General features: G+C 32.6%; 3 protein-coding genes across 7 annotated transcripts; 1 reads left to right on the top strand and 2 right to left on the bottom strand.

The window, feature by feature from the left end:
* LOC110617267 (NADPH-dependent aldo-keto reductase, chloroplastic) lies at positions 1–2,940 on the top strand. Its single transcript, XM_021759943.2, has 5 exons — positions 1–166; positions 436–611; positions 1,190–1,433; positions 2,120–2,299; positions 2,411–2,940. The coding sequence occupies exons 1-5, from the start codon at positions 47–49 to the stop codon at positions 2,636–2,638; spliced, it is 948 nt and encodes a 315-aa protein (XP_021615635.1). The 5' UTR covers positions 1–46; the 3' UTR covers positions 2,639–2,940.
* A 314-nt stretch (positions 2,941–3,254) lies between these two features.
* On the bottom strand, positions 3,255–9,432 carry LOC110617265. 5 transcript variants are annotated; one of them, XR_002488337.2, is made up of 16 exons: positions 9,123–9,432; positions 8,948–9,031; positions 8,464–8,537; positions 8,272–8,305; positions 8,032–8,090; positions 7,829–7,943; positions 7,688–7,725; positions 7,178–7,275; positions 6,923–6,978; positions 5,969–6,248; positions 5,722–5,837; positions 5,499–5,555; positions 5,127–5,192; positions 4,246–4,320; positions 3,596–3,722; positions 3,255–3,473 (listed from the first exon to the last, which is right to left on the bottom strand). XR_002488337.2 is itself a non-coding variant. In XM_021759942.2 (16 exons), exons 1-15 carry the CDS (start codon positions 9,279–9,281, stop codon positions 3,660–3,662), a joined length of 1,374 nt encoding a protein of 457 aa, XP_021615634.1. In that variant the 5' UTR covers positions 9,282–9,432; the 3' UTR covers positions 3,255–3,544; positions 3,627–3,659. The 5 variants fall into 5 exon arrangements, 3 of the variants coding, with proteins under 3 accessions (XP_021615634.1, XP_021615633.1, XP_021615632.1); XM_021759942.2 differs by having other exon boundaries at positions 3,255–3,544; positions 3,627–3,722; XM_021759941.2 differs by having other exon boundaries at positions 3,627–3,722.
* A 658-nt stretch (positions 9,433–10,090) lies between these two features.
* On the bottom strand, positions 10,091–13,331 carry LOC110617998 (F-box protein At5g07670). Its single transcript, XM_021760988.2, has 2 exons — positions 11,593–13,331; positions 10,091–10,935 (listed from the first exon to the last, which is right to left on the bottom strand). The coding sequence occupies exons 1-2, from the start codon at positions 12,801–12,803 to the stop codon at positions 10,668–10,670; spliced, it is 1,479 nt and encodes a 492-aa protein (XP_021616680.1). The 5' UTR covers positions 12,804–13,331; the 3' UTR covers positions 10,091–10,667.
* Between the last annotated feature and the right edge of the window lie 3,654 nt (positions 13,332–16,985).

The raw sequence follows: 16,985 nt of genomic DNA, 5'->3' as shown, positions 1-16,985 counted from the left end.
TCTATAGAGAAAAGAGAAACCATACAGACAAAGACAAAGAGAGATCATGAGGAGCCACCAAGTTCGTTTGAATTGTGGGATTACCATGCCAGTACTTGGGTTAGGCACTTATTCCTTCCAAAATGATAGGGAAACAACAGAACTTGCCGCCCATATGGCGCTTAAGGTATATTTTCTTTACGTGTTTTATTTCTCTCTCAATATGCGTATACATAGCTAGACTAGCAACAATCTTCATATACGTCATATACATTCTACAATTTTTATGTTGGCTTGCCATCTAAATCTATTTCAAGACGTAGTAAAGTACAATGCAACTAGTAGAGACTTGCGACTTAGAGTTCATCAATACTTATCATAGTTCTTGAGTTCCCTGCTTACTCTACATTGTTTCCTTTTTCTTTTTGTATGAAATGTGAATTTTGTGGTTTGCAGATGGGTTACAGACTCTTCGACACCGCAAAGATATATGGTTCAGAGCCAGCCCTAGGTAAGGTTTTAACGAAGGCAATTCTTGATCAAAGAGTGAATAGGGAGGACATTTTCATTACATCTAAATTATGGGGAAGCGATCACCATGATCCAATTTCAGCTCTCAAACAAACTCTTAAGTAAGCATCTTTGTGCTAATTCATTGTTCATTAGTTAAGGTTCATTATTTTTTTTCTTAATGATCATTAAATGCAAAGCTTCAACTCTACATGTCCAGTACACTCCAGTACTCACGGAAAGATTCCCAATTTCCGTTAAATTTTATTAAAATATAGTATTGAGAATATAACCAAATCTTTTTCATATGATTGGTATGGCTTTAGGTGCATGTGGGTGTGTGGCAGTTTTTGGCTTTAAAACCACGATTTTTTTATTGATCTCCCATTTTTGCACCTCTAGCCTAGCTACTCAAGATATTAAAATCAAAATTCTCCACACAAATTTTGGTGAGAAGTGTATGATTAAATCCAGCTAATTAAAATAATAAAATAAATCTCAATATACATAAGAATGTGTCTGCCAAAGTAATATTTTAAATAATATGAATTAATATGATTATATATATAAATATATAAGAACATGTATGGTTCTCCCAAGTACTGTGACCTGGGGAAGGGAGGATAATCCTGAAAATATTCCAATAAGATCTTCTTAGGTTGTAGAAAGATAAAGTTGTGGTGGTTTTTGTGGGATACAGGAACTTGGGGATGGAGTATCTGGACATGTATCTGGTGCACTGGCCAGTGAAGCTGAAGCCTTGGGTTTGTTATCCTGTGCCCCACGAAGAAGACTTCGAGAAATTAGACCTCGAATCCACATGGGCTGGAATGGAGAGATGCTTGGATTTGGGGTTGTGTAGATGCATTGGTGTCAGCAATTTCTCCACTGCCAAGATCGTACGGCTTTTGGATTTTGCTTCGGTACCTCCAGCTGTCAATCAGGTACTCCCCCATTTTAAGCATATTAAAATTAGCTAACAGATTAACGTGTGAATTTATTACGTAGATAATGCTCAGTTTCGATACAAACAACGCTAATCAAGCCAAAAAAAAACAAATATTGCTACGCGTCATTTTCAGGTTCCCATCGAAGCCATTAGAAGTCAAATGTCGTGTAAAATATAATGATAATAGAAAATAATTAAAATAAAATAAAAATAATAAGAGCAGAGTCAACAAAAAGCCCAGGATCAAGTCTTGTATTCCTGTTGCAACTCTGCATAGAATATAGAAATATCTTTTAGGCAGGAGAGTTTTACGTGGTCATGAATTCTATTTACAATATTCTTAACAGACTACAAATTCAATGTATGGGATTGAAACAAAACTAATCATATTTGTGTAGTAAAAGCATGAAAGATCTCTCGATAAATGGGGGAAAAATGCTTAAATGAAAGACAATATGGTAATTGGTGCAGGCAGTGACGGATCTAGGGAACTAGTAACTGGTAAAAGCTTTTCGTCCTCCTGAAATTCTAACTTTTACATGAAAATAGTTTGAATATGAATTTATTTTTAATAAATTAACATGTTTAGCCCCTTAGCTTTTAATAAAAATTATAAAATGTTGACTTCAATTATTAAGTATATATTTTGGCGCTCTTAAATTTGCATCCATCACTGTTCAGGTAGAAATGCATCCAATGTGGAGACAGACCAAGCTCCGAGGGGTCTGTGCAGATTACAAGATCCATGTAAGCGCTTATTCACCCCTAGGTGCGCCTGGAAATTTATGGGGAACGACTGCTGTGGTTGAAAACCCAGTCATAAAATCCATTTCTGTCAAACATCAAGCAACTCCAGCTCAGGTAATGACTAAAGATAGATCACATTTTTTGAATCATCTACTTGGTCAGTTAAGCTTTGAATCTTTTAACTAGTAGGCAATGTTAAGCCTGACTTTCAAGGAAATTTCGTAGGTTGCTTTGAAGTGGGGATTATCTAAAGGGGCCAGTGTGATTGTAAAGAGCTTCAATCAGAACAGGTTGAAGGAGAACATGGAAGCCTTGGATCTCAAAATGGACGATCAAGATCTTGTCGATATTGACAAATTGGAGGAGAGGAAGATAATGAGAGGAGACGTTTATGTTAACGAGACAACGAGTCCATACAAGACAATTGAAGATCTTTGGGACGATGAAATTTGATGGACCTATAACGTTCTATTATCTATTTATCAATTTCCCATTGTCAATGTATCAGACAACAAGGATCCGTCTGTATCTTTTCATCTTCTTGTTGCGGCTTTCTACTCATCTCTTTATCATATCAGAATGCCAAATTAGGCAAGGCATTTTTAGGCTGTAGAGTTACATAGCACCAAGTGGAAAATTTGTACACCATTATGTCACGTCGGTTGAAAGAAAACTACTTGCATGCCAAAAAGCATATTCGGTTATTCTGTCCAGATAAATTTTTTATTAAAAAGGAAAAAAACAGTTACTTTCCATATCTCCCGCATACCATACACGAGTTTCCTTTTTTCTTTTTTCGTTTTTCTTTTTTTTATTTTTTATCAAGAGCTAAGAGATAAGAGTTGGAAGAGTTGAGAATAGAACCCAAGATCTGAATGTACTTCTCTTTATGCCTTGTTACCTGACTGCAGGATAGACACCATACACGAGTTTACACCAGAAAAAGTTCCAATATTTATTAGTAATGTTATATATGTATATGGAGAGGAGGGGGGAGGGGAGGGGAGGAAGAGGAAGAAGAACAGCAGAATTTCTGTGTAAAAACTAGAAATAGGAAGGGCAAAAACCATTTCAAAATTGCTGCCGTTTATTGTCGCAATCAGCCTTTATAATGTTACAAACGCATGGTGAACATAAAGTATACATCAGCAGTCTACTGTACTTATCCCCAAGAGTTGGCATCATCCATAATACAATGCGTTGATACCATAAATGATCTGCTGGGCATTCCGAAGCCCAAACTTTGGTCCATCAGACGGGGCAAGTGAATTGTGGATAAATGCAAGTTCTGCCATCCCAAGAAGCTGTGATTAGTTAGTCTGATATGGCAGAACTCCACATCCAACAGCTAGGAAATGTCTGCTCTTAAAATTTCGTTAGCCACATTTAACTTTACAAAGCTTTTTATACCTATATGAATTGCTGAAGGTTCAGTTTGTACCTGCCATTGCTCCAGCAAGCATCTGCATCTAATCTAACGTTCAGCTGGCTGTCTACCATTTTCATTGGACACTGATGAAATGCCTTGTTCAATGCACTAGACAGTGAAAGCAAAGGATGGTATTTAGAAAGAACGTAATAAGAAGCTCACGATGAAACCAAATCTACAACTGATATGATAAAGAGGCATCACTGCATCATCAGAAACCAACTAACTGATACTTTGAGAGTAGGTTAGCTCTTGTAGATGAAGCATTAAAAATAGAAATAAGGAATAAATTGCCGAGAGACACAAGTTATCACCCATATGTTTAGCAAAAAATAGTTCAACTCTCAAGTACATGACATAGGAAAGAGAAAAAATAAAGAAACTTAGCATAGCAAGAAAATAAGAAATGAGAAAAACGAATGAACAGAAAAGAACTATTAGAAGGCAATAAATCTTTTTCACTTATCCTGCTGCAGCAGCTTCATAGTGCATGCTGCTTGTCAATACAAGAGAATTAATGTAACTAGGAAACTAACCATGGCAAGGCATCCAAGTTTTATAAGGGATCAACAATCTGAATCAGTTGGCAGGCAATATTCGTAATATGACAATACTAATTAGAAAATTCTACCTGAAGAAGATATGCATGCAGCCAATCAAGTGTCTGGGGGAATGTTGTTGCTGATATGTTGGCAACAGTAAGACCCTGTTCCATAATTTATTATATATATATATATATACATATAATATTTCAAGGGAAAAAATTGAATAATAGGTGAAAATAACTATATTTCTTTCAAACATTCAAACAACATAAAAAAAGGTGGCAATTTGGAAGGCAGTGAACTGGTAAGATACAAGTACTACAATTATACAAGTGGATGCAACCCTAAGAATTGGAGCATATGCAACCCTATATTCTTTGAGAATTTAATTTTAGATTGGTTTCTTTGTTATAAAAAGCAGATAGCCTCAGAAACAACAGCAAATTTTAACATAATTGTGGAATTGGACTCCTATTGATGCACTTGGCATTTAGCATTTAGCATGTCCATGAGCCTGCTGATGCCGCCTCAACTTATATCCTCCATCTTAAATGCTCACCAACCCACATCAAAGCAAGAAATGAAAGCACAAACCTTCCTTTCTGCTAATTTCTTTTTCCTCTCCTTTTTTCCCCCTTCTATAATGTGTGTTAGGATCCAATATGGTATTGTTAAAAAGTGCTTCTATTTTGACAAGGCCTTTACACAAAGTATATGCCTGATCCTTTAATTATTAACCCCAAAATTAGCTTAGATGCCGACATCTATAATCTATTTGATACAATCACCGCATAGACAAGACGATTAAACTGATTTCTGGTTGACTGAGTTCCCTCTCCATATACACAATATTTCAACTAAATGAATACCTTTTTCATATGTAGAATTTATCACTGAAATTTGCTAAAGGAGGACATAAATTTGGTTTCACGCTGCTTAGTGAAAGAAGCAGAGATGATGAGCAAACCTGTGATTTAAAAGAGCAAAGGTAGTCCTGAATAATTTTCAGATTGGTAATTAACCTTCCTTTGTCCTGAAAGGATAACGAGAAATAGATCTCAAACACATGCAATGAATGACGAATTATTTCTTAAAAATGATGACTTTTTTCTTCCCTTTTTTTTGGATTCATGTAATTTGAGTGCAAAACTGTTATCCTTTTACTGTTTTGACTTTTTTTTTTTTTTGTAAGATTACTGTTTGAATCTTATTCTTCATTAGCAGCATAAACTGAAGAAACATTGGTGAATTAATACCCAACTTACTGATGAAAACTTAGTGAACTAATACTCAGCTTTGAAATTTGTAGATCACGATAAAATTTTAGCAGATTTCAAACCTGGACTGGACATTTATCACTAAATGTGCGAGTCACTATCCACTCCTCTAGTAACGCCTGCACAGGAGTGGAAAAGATTGAGCGGTTAAATATGGGAATTCAGAAAAGAAATGAATAATGAGGGGACAATATAGTTCTAATAAAGGAGTTACTACCATGCATTTGAATTAAATCCATATAGGACCTTATGACATTTAGACTGAGTAAGAATAGATGTACAAACCTTATGATCAAATTCAGCCATCTTCAGAACTATGGGTATAATTATTGGTTTAGGACCCAATTTATCTTTCCTAGCAGTAGAATCTCCCTCTCTACTAGTATCTGTAACAATTTCACCTGAATAAACAAAATGGCAGTTTCAAAGTTACACTTCAGGTATTCATTCAAAATTAACATTTTGGACGCCTGTACTCGGAAGAGAATGAACAAAGCAGCAGACTCATCATCAAAACACAGGCAATAGTTACCTTTATTATCAGAAACACAGCCTGCTGTGGTAACAGATTCCTGTGGATCTGGAACTTTATTCAACTTATCACCAGATTTCCCATCTTCCAAACTCACATTCCCGACAATGGAGTTGCTATTATCAGTACAACTGTCACTTGCAGTATTATTTTCCACCTGTTTTGCAGGATCATTATTGATCACAGATACAAGGTTTGCTTCTTTAGTTTTTTCTGTCACATTAGCCGAGGACTTATTTTCTTCATCCATTAAATAAATGCTAGGATCCAAATGTATCCCCTGCCAACATTTTCAGAAACAACAGAGATCAGTCAAGAGAGTGCTGAAGAATTATAAATTTATAATGCTCCTCAGTTTTACCAAGAATAGGATAAAATTAATGGAGTACAATGAACAGCATACTCTTCTGATGTTCATACCAAGCAAAGTGCAGATGCAATCACAGTTTGCATTTAGAGGAACATAAAATTTCTTCTCCTCAGCTTGGTTCACAACATGGTAAATTCTTTCCAGTTCTAAATTAAGATCTTGCTGCTTATGCAATACCCATGTTTATGCTTGGATTAACAAATCACTTCTAAAGGCTTTTTCAGCTTTTGATTTGGCAACATCAATGTGCTAGATTTAGAACCCAATACCAAATCCCCTTCTTGATCTCCATGACCTTTGTGCCATAACAATCCACCTAACAGATTCTTTCTCTGATTCACACAACAGAGAATCCAAGATACAGAAAGTGTAATCAGGCGACCTATCAGCATTAATCAATTACCAGGCGTGCCAAATTTCAGAAGGTTGACTTGTGAATTTTTAATAGTATCCAAATATATTCTGTTTCTCTTTCCCCACCATTTAATAAATTTTGATAATATATGCAGATAAATGTAGAAAGACGTTAGGCACAGATTATAACCTACAATTCTACAAACTATATTAACAGAAAAATAAGTTACCTCAATTATAATTGGCTTTCCATCTTTCATTGCCTTCTTCAAATCACCAGCCAAACCTACATAACAAACATTATGTGATAAGGCAACATCAACATGCTCCAAAAGCACAATAACAATGGCCGTAACTGGGGAAAATTTTGAGAAGCTCTACAATAATAGACCTTTCGTGAATGTCAAATATTTGAAAGGAAAAAATCTCCACAAATTAGAAAGCAAATTGAAAATTACAATCAATAGTGAACCCAGCAGACTCACCCTTGCGTACAATTCGGCATTCTCTACAAAATTCAGTGATTAGTTCCTCAGAGGAACTGAAATCTCGTGCCCATACAGGAGTAGATCCTAGTGGTGCACTGTATTAAATATACGAAAATAATTTCAATGTGGTCCAACAAAACGAAAAGACCGAGTATTAACCATAATGAATAATCATTTTAACCATTAGAATATGCATCACGATAAATGGCGATATTGTAATAGACAGCAAAAAAGTATGGAAAATAAAGAATATGAAAGACAATAATGTAGCATCAATCAAAGTAATGTGACCCTTAGTACTTCTTGGTCATGGTTTTCCAATCCTCAGAAAATTCCCACTAATATATTTTCTTTTCTCAGTATTATGACATTCCAAGCCTTCCTCAGCAATAAACTTATATTCTAAACGCTCCAGGAAAAAATTCTAGTAATGGAAAAAAATGCATAGCATCAGAAATTAAAAATATATATAATTAAATATAAATCAAATAGGTCTTGTTTTCATACTCTGTTGATGTCCGCAGCAATTCATACACCATATCAGTCTGGAACAACAGAAACACATATGTCAGCAGGCATCAATCTGCAATCCAAAAGAAGTATACATCAAACAGAATAAGTTATTCAAGGCAAGGAGGAAAGCAAAACCTGCAAGACATTGGGCAAATTCAGCCTTTGTGCAAGTTGGGTAGCTATGGTAGACTTCCCAACGCATGCAGTTCCACAAACAAGAATTACCAGTGGCACTCTTTGATGATGAAACCTAAAGGGAGATAATTAGGACACTAAATTACTTTAGAAAACAATATAATCAGCAAAAGATGAATTATCTCAGAACAGCTGATAATCACCTTGTCATCATCTTGTAGCGATTGATGTACTCTTCCCCATATCCACGCCGCTCCATGAGCTGCATGTGTAGTCTTATACAAATGATTTATGAAACAAGTCCAATTTTTTCTCAATACAACCACACCACTAAAACCATTAAAAGAAAATGAAAATGGCATGCATTCCCCACATATAGAAGATTGCATTTTTTTTTCTATACATTTTGAAGATTCTGACAAGGAAGATTGAAAGGGGATTACCTTAAATAAGTTAGCTTCCAAATCAGACTGAGAGCTGCAAAAATATTATGAGAAATTAACCATTACTTGAAAATTTTAAATCAATAAACGAAGACAAAAAGACAACCTGATAGATAGAAACTGTTAATTTTATATTTATCATTAAAAGTTGGGGGGGGGGGAATAAAAGCAAAAAAGGAAGAAATAGCATACACATCTAGAAGACTGTTATCTATAAGCAGCTTCTTGAGTTCCAGTGCTATTTTAATAGCTACGTGGTTAGGGATCTGAAATCATCAATTCACAACAAATAAAACAAATCCCAGTTCAGAATTATCTGCGAAAACTCACTTTTTGCAAATGGTAAACGATATAATATATAAAATCTATGAACGAAAACAACAAAGAGGTTAAAAGAAGGGGGAGAGAGAGAGAGAGAGTTAAAACAATGACATAAGAAATGTATATATACAATTTTGTTGCCCAGTTGATGAAAGAGAACAAACTCAGGGTAACCTAAAGTTGCCGCTAGCAAAAACTTGTCGCTCTTGATGAAAGAAATATTTCACAATCTTCATTTGGTAACAATAGGCAACTATATATAGTGCATAAACTGACAGCAGTAAGTGCTCCAGCAAATCCAATTATCATTATAAAAAAAAAAAAAAGAAAACAGACTGAGCAAAGTAATTTAGACCTTAGTAACAGTCAACATTCTGCTAAGCAAGAATCTGGACAGAACGTAGTAATGATCAGCGTGATCGCCCAGCCACACCTTAACCTGTAACAATCAACTGAGAATCAATACTCTGATAGGTTACTGGGGAAAAATTAAAAAGTAGAAAATTGAAGAAATCAAGAGAAGGGAAAACCTTGACAAAATCGTATTTGGAGGAAGCATTCCGAGAAGAGAAATTGACGGAGGTAAAAGAAGGATTCTTTGAGGGATCGGAATCATCTTCACCGCTGTTATGGTTAGAGTCAGGAATAGGGTTTGAAGAGGAAGCTGCGACTTCCTTGTCCTTGCCCATCTGCTTCACTTATGTATCCTTTCCTTTTCGTGTGCAATATAACTGTCAAAGAGTATGCGATTGGATTTTCTTATTTTGCTGGTTGCGGAGGGATTATGTTTGATACGGGCTACTACACTACGCAACGCAAGTACGCATCCCCAAATTTCTTTTGATTGATATGAAGTCTTAGATAGTTATTTATTTATCCCTTACTCATAATTTTTTTTTAATTATCTCACATATAAATTGTGGTTGATGTTAAAAAAAATTCAAAGATTTTCTATATTATTAGCTTTATTCAATATTATATTTATTACATATATAATATTATTATTTAACAATTTTATATTATTATCTTTTTTTAATATATTAAATATTTAAATGTACTATTTCAATAATTTTATACTATAAATTTATTTTTTTAATATTTATATAATTCAAAATTTAAATTTTTATTAATGATAAATTAGTTTAAATAATAAAATTATTATTGATTTTAAAATTTAATTTCAATTATAAAATTATTATTTATATTAATTTAAATAATAAAATCATTATTTATTTTAAAATCTTGAATTTTTATTTATAAAATTCTTCCAACCATCCCTACATAAATATTAAGAGAAAAATAAAATCAGGAATATTAATAAAAGAAGCAAATTAAATTTTACTATTAAAGATCCTATAGCTAAGAAATATAAAGAAAATATGAGATAAAATAGAGAACTTTTATAGTTATTTATAACGGGCAGAGTATGAGTTTTACTACACTATTAAATGGAAGTTCTTCATTCTTGATCCAAGAAATGGATTTCGATGCAGTCGCAGATCATAAATCACGAACTATTCAGCAGAACCAGCTGCATCGTAAAAACTAGGTCCTTAGTCTCCAAAAACAATTACAATATATAACATCTAATCATTTTGATTGTTTTCCCAGCAAAAATAAAATCTAGCGTGCTCAAAAGCAATAAGGTGAAGGACTATACAACCAGCCAGCCGTCGATCAAATATAGCTATTATTTTGACAGTTGGGATAATCTGAACTGGCAGATACAACATGTGAAAAGGATGATCTTTGCTTCAACAATTTGCCATCCAATTGGACTCGGAGGAGCTGCAGTCTCGCTATAATCAATGTTTAATATATAACTGTTGTATATAGTACAATTATATTGAACAATTCTTTGCTGCCATAGGAGCTGAAGGACTGAAATTTCCCCAAGCTTGTATCCATCAGGTTCCTCTTCCATGCAAATAAAATGAAAGGAAAATGATCTCCCTAAGGTCCATGAAAGCCTGTTGAATGAATAAAAAGATAATCCCCATATGAACGTACAGTATTTTCAGCAGCAGCCTGGATCATGCAGGTATAGTCAAATTGCAGATGCTAATCATCAGGGCTTATGACTTCTTGAAAAATTTACCACCTTTCTTTCCCAAACCAGTCTCCTCAAGGCTAGATACAAGAAGAGATTTAGTATCTGGTCTCCATTTGAACTCTTTAAGAACAGAGAATAAGGTCGAAAGTGCGGCAGAGACTTCACAATCCTTTATGTGCTTACAGGACTCTACTCTAAGATGTTGAAGTTCATTACAGGTAAGAAGTAAAGCCTCCAGTCCATGTGTTGTCAGCAAGGAGCATCCTTCTAAAGATAGTAACTTTACCCTCCTGTAAAGAAAAGGACAACCGGGTTACCTCCCAGTTATGTAAATTTTAACAATTTGAAGTTTTGGACTTTTAGATTTGCTGTTATAAAGCCATCAACTGACTAAAGCATAGTGACAATCATAGAACTTACTGCGTAAACTATTTCATACTTTTGTCAAATGTCATGTCAGCCACTAATCAAAAAGATATTATCAAAGGTTGGTGGATCGGCTATGGAATAATGTTCCCAATAGAATTGTAGGCTTTTTCTTGTCTAAATGAGCCAAAGAATATTGCACTTTTCTTATCTTTGTCAATGGAATTAAAAACTACTGAAATTTTTTCTAGTGTAATCAAACCAACCTACGAGTATAACAGCAGTCTAATAGGCGTAATATGCACCGTGAGGTGGCAGAATCTATCATTCTGCTGGTTTCCATGGTATCTAAAGCCAATGTCAATTGACTAATTTGAAAGGCAACAGGCAAAAGTTATATTACAGCCACCAAAAAATACGCTAATTTGCAAGCATCTTTACTATATTTCGTTAAACATATCAATCATGAAAATGAATATGTCAGTGCCTAGTAATTAGCTACAGAAGTGATTTTCATAACATTTGTATGATTCCAACGGGGAAAAGTTCATGCTAACCAAACAAGGCAAAATGTCCATTACCTGCAAACACTTGCTGAGCTAAACATGTCATTGTCCAATCCCCAGCAGTCCTGAATAACAATTTCCCTTACAGCTTGGCACACCTTAAACAAAGCTCTCACGCTATTTTTGTCCCTGAACTGACATTTCTGCACATGAAGCTTTTCAAGGGCTGGACAGGATCCCAAATACTCATCTGGACCTGGATTAAGATCAATCTTCTTACATGATATAAACCTCAGAGTTTTCAAATTCTCACAATATGAAAGTGCAGCCAACCACCCATCATCCATCCTATGATCACAAAGTGTAAATTCCTCAAGCATTTGGCAACACTGCCCAATTGCTTTAATGCCATCAAAGCTACCCTCACATCCAGTAAGCTGAAGCTTCACTAACCTCTTGCACCCTTGAGCCAAAATAGTCAATCCAATATCTGAAACCAAAGATGTATAAAGGCCATCCACCTTTCCTACAAGTTTTAGTATCTGCAAGTTTTCGCACGCTGCAATCCCACGCAAGACGTTATCATTGCACTTATGCAGCTCCAATTCTTGCAAAGTTGGACACTCCTCAGCTACACTCAACAAACCTAACTCACTAGCACCAATCACTATGAGCTTGCGCAAATTAGGGCAAGAACTGGCCAATGCTTTGAGCCCTCTATCAACTACCTCAACAGGCAACAAATTTTCCTCACAAATACGCCAATTGGGAACAAACCCATAAACCTCAGAATTGATATTCATCGAAAGAAACCTGTGATTTAACCAAATGCAAGAATTATGAGGCGTAACGACACAACCGTTAATCAAATCCACATGGGTCAGATTTGGGAATCTTGCAATTAAGCGACCAGACTCGATAAAATCCCAATCTAACACCTTCAACGACCGCACAAGGCGGCCTTGGAGATTAAGCCACCGCTTGCAAACGAGGCAGTTATGGTATCTCTGCGAATCGGTTAGTTTAGAGAGGATTTTGAGTAAAAGCTCGTCGCTTAAGAGAAGGGTACGGTCGAGCTTGGAGAAATTAGGGATTGGGGTTTGAGACTGAGTTTTGGTTTTGGAGCCTTTGTTGGGAGTGGGGCTAGATAGAGACTGAAGTTGCATAGCGAAGACAACATGCTTTAAGGGTTTGGTATTCTTTAGCCAGAGGTCTGACCAGCTTGGTGACCTCTTCTTCAATGGTTGGGTAGTGTCTGTTTTTGGCTCCTCTGATAAAAACGACATCGTGATATTGACGAGACAGTGGCGGTGGCGGTGGCGGTGCAACTCTGGTTTAACTCTGCTTCCTGTGGACAGAGTCAGATACCCATCCTCTGTTTCTCTCTCTACAACCTCTTCTGAGCAAAATACTAAATCTCTCTCCCTCTCTCTCTCTCTCTCAGCTGTGACTACTAACAGACATTACATACTCTGTCTGAAGAAATTAAGGTAGCATTTCCACATCCAATCCAGACACTTCCTCTCTCTCTGTCTGCAAAATTGTGTTATTGCACTCTCTCTTATACAGAATTTGAATGGATGGAAGTGGTGATGTCTGAAATTTGAAAAGTACTAGGATAGATAATAGTATAATATTCGTTTTCTGAAGAATGGCGCTTTTTGTTTTTATCTGAAAATTTTGAAATTTGAGACTCAAACAGAATACTGTTTGTTATTACCAGCGGCTGTGGCCATTGACTCCCTGGTTTCCAAACTTGAGCTGCAGAAGGCCACCGCTGAGAAAAAAACAAGTTGTCGTTGGATTGTGATTGGTCTTATCTGGATTTTGAAATTTATGGACAAATTTATTAATATTATCTATTATTTATTATTATTATTTAAAGAAGCAACAACTGAAGTTACTTTGAATGTAAAAGTTGCATAAACCCTTTTTTCGAACTTTTTTTAATATTTGGCAATTAGAAAATGAAATAAAATTAATATTTGAATTATTATTTTATTGTTTTGGTCAGTTTTGTGAAGGGAAAGTTTTAAATTTACACAAGTAATTTTTTTTTTTTTAAAAAAAAGAAAGAAAATACAAGTAATTGAAATTTAACAATGATTCATATCTAATAATAATTTTAGATTGATGTTGCAACTTCACCGTTCAAATTTTTCTAATTTTGTTAACGATACATTCTTCGTGGTTACGTAAATCATTTCGAATTTTCAGAGGGGCCTTAGAAATATTTTCTTTGTTTAATGGCTCATTTATTTATAATTAATATTATTCAACGTGTCACACGTTTAATATTCATTAAATATTATGCAACTTCATTAATATATATATATATATATATATTATATGTATAATTATAATTATTTAATAATTTTATAGTAGTTTTTATTTTTTAATATTATTTACTGTTTAAATTTGTTATTTTAATAATTTTATGATATAAAATTTAACTTTTTATTATTTATACACAGTTTTAAATTCAAACTTTTATTAATAATAAATTAATTTAAATAATAAAATTATTATCTATTTTAAAAATTAATTTCAATTATAAAATTATAATCCACTTATAAATTTAAATATATATAAATTTTAAATTTTATTAACTTTCAATTAATTTAAATGATACAATTATTATATATTTAAATTTTAATTATATATTTTGTAACTAATTAAATAAATGTAGATTATATAATATATAAAATTTTTAAATGTTAAAATTTATTAAATTTAATAAATTATTTTTAATATAATAAATAATTTAATTCTATTAAATTTAAAATTAATAACATTAAAAATTAAACTCACTTGTATAATATTATAAATATTCTTTACTCTAAATAAAGATTATAATAAAAAATTGCTACAAATATTAAATAAATTAATTTTATAATTATTAAATATTATATATTATAAAATAAAATATACAAAATTTACTGTAATTATTTATTATAGTTAAATTAATATTTATATTTTTTAATTTACCTATAAAATATACCTTTAATCGACATAATATGAAAAAAAATTAAATAAAAATTAAGTATGCCATCTCTTTCCCAAATTTTTTTTAATATTCAAAAAAAATTAAATTTTTATAAATTTCAATAAAATTATAAAAATAAAAGAAAACTCATTTTCATAAATAAAAATATTATATTTAAATATATATATATATATTCAATAATATAATTTTTTTAATAATAAAAAATAAAATTATAAAAAATTAAAATAAATATATAGATTAAATAGAGAGTCTGTTCGTCCTGTTTACCATTTCCGAATAATACTCTAAATTTACAACTTTAGAATCTAATAAAATATTTTTTTTAGAGTTTTCACTATAACACTATATTTTATAGCTTTTTATAAAGAGTAAAAGTGAAATTATAATAAATTTAAACTATAATAAATTATTTAAATAATTATCCATCTTAAAATTTAAAACCAATCATAAATAATTAAATAACATAGAAGCAAAATCGATAATCTCATTATTTTTCCTTTTCCCACTATTATATATAATATAAATATTTTGAAACAATTTAATTTTATACTCTCTTATTTACCCTTTCAAGAGTTACTATCAAATCTTCTTATAGAAAATATGTATATTTTCCTAACCCACAATATAAAAAAGAAAATTTGTTCTTAATAAACTTTATCCATATACTAAAACCTTATAGAGTTCTGAAATCTCAAATTTAAATTTGAATAAAACTTAAGTGTTGAAAGAATAGAAAATTTTTCCCCTAAGATATTATAAAAATCTTTCCACATGATATGAAAGAAACATCTTCCCATTGTCACCATCAAAGTCAAATCTCTTAAAAAGACAGCCACTTGAGCCAAATCCATCAATGAGACAAGAGGAGAAGAAATTACAAAAATTGAAAAGCGGACACGAAACGAATAAAGTGCCAAAATTAAATTAAAAAGATTAATATCTTTACTTAGAAATGAATTGCATACGAAAATGATGAATTTACATAATACATTGTCCAATTAAAAGATTAAAGAAAATGCGTTTTGAAAATTTAAAATTCCCAACAGTATTGAAAAGTAGATGATAAATTAAAAAATAAAAAATAAAAAATAAAACGACAGGAGAGTCCTAAAGAAATTTAACTTAAGACTTATTTAAAATAAGACAATAAATATAAGAGACGGAAAATAAGAAATAAAGAAATTAAATGAACATAATTGAAATGAAGAGAAAAAATTGTGATTTCTAGTTTAAAATCTGTTTAGCTGTAGAAAGATACAACATGTGATTGAACCATTAAGTAAAGAAAATTCAAAGTATTCTATTTGATTTCTTGTTTTAGATTTTTGTAATGTATTTTACCTTAAATCTATGTCCTTTTACATTAGTTTTTCAGTTTTGTTATTCTGATATATCCTTGTTCATAAGAACATCTCATACAATTAGGTATCGAAGAGTGGCTCGTCGCTGCGTTGAACGTATGCAGCAGCGCAAAGAGCTTGTTTAGGCACTATTAATATATCTGATGGAGAATAGAATGGGGTGTCCAATCCAAATAGCCGTTTCAAGGATTAAAACTTCCTTCAAGTGGGGACCGAAACAATGCCTAAATTTCATGCTTTGTGATGTAAGCCAACCACTAAAAAAATATTATCATAAACTAAATCACAACTTAATATTTATTAAAATTCAATAATTATCAAATTGCAACATTTATATTGAAATTCATATAGAATGCACGTCACGTATAACGATTGTAAAGTAGTTTCTCCTTAACATGAAATTAATATTAGATGCATCCTAAAGAGCATAGAAATCTCATATATTTGATCTTTTTTGCATTTGAAACTTTCTAAAACAAAATATTTAGCCAATTACAAAAATCATAATGGACATTAAGCCTACATCATTCTGATCTTCAGAAAGGCCATTAAAAAGGGATCCATCTCTAACAATTTGAAAATTCAACACCAAAGCATTCATATTAAAATTAGGTTTATGCTATAAAATCATTGGATATCAATGAATATTCGCAGGTCGATATAAACCATTTCCAGTTACTACACTATTCAAAGAGAAAAAAAAAAAAAAAAAAAAAAAAAGGCATACAGATTAATGGTGTCACTGACACGTCATGGTACAATAATCTGTTCCACAGTTGTTGCTGTTGGGATCTAAGCAATTGTTTATATTGGACAGTTGTTGCTGTTGGGATCTAAGCAATTTTTTATATTGGAACTAGTTGTGTAGTAAGGGGTATCGACATACAGGACAAGCGAACAATACAAGACAGGATTCCCACACTATTCTTATCTGGAATTCTTCGGGAAATGCAAAAAGCGACCAGACTTCCTATGCGATAAGGAAGAACTCATCATCCGAAAAGATCAATGCCCATTTCTTGCACAACAAATCTTGCACATATCAATAAATGCAGACAAGCCAACCGATTCGTTCATGCAAATCTCAGTAGTTTTTTTTT

The sequence above is a fragment of the Manihot esculenta genome, chromosome 6 (genome assembly GCF_001659605.2).
Source record: "Manihot esculenta cultivar AM560-2 chromosome 6, M.esculenta_v8, whole genome shotgun sequence".
NCBI classification, from domain to species: Eukaryota; Viridiplantae; Streptophyta; class Magnoliopsida; order Malpighiales; family Euphorbiaceae; genus Manihot; species Manihot esculenta.
This window is presented reverse-complemented; position numbering and strand designations above follow the sequence as displayed.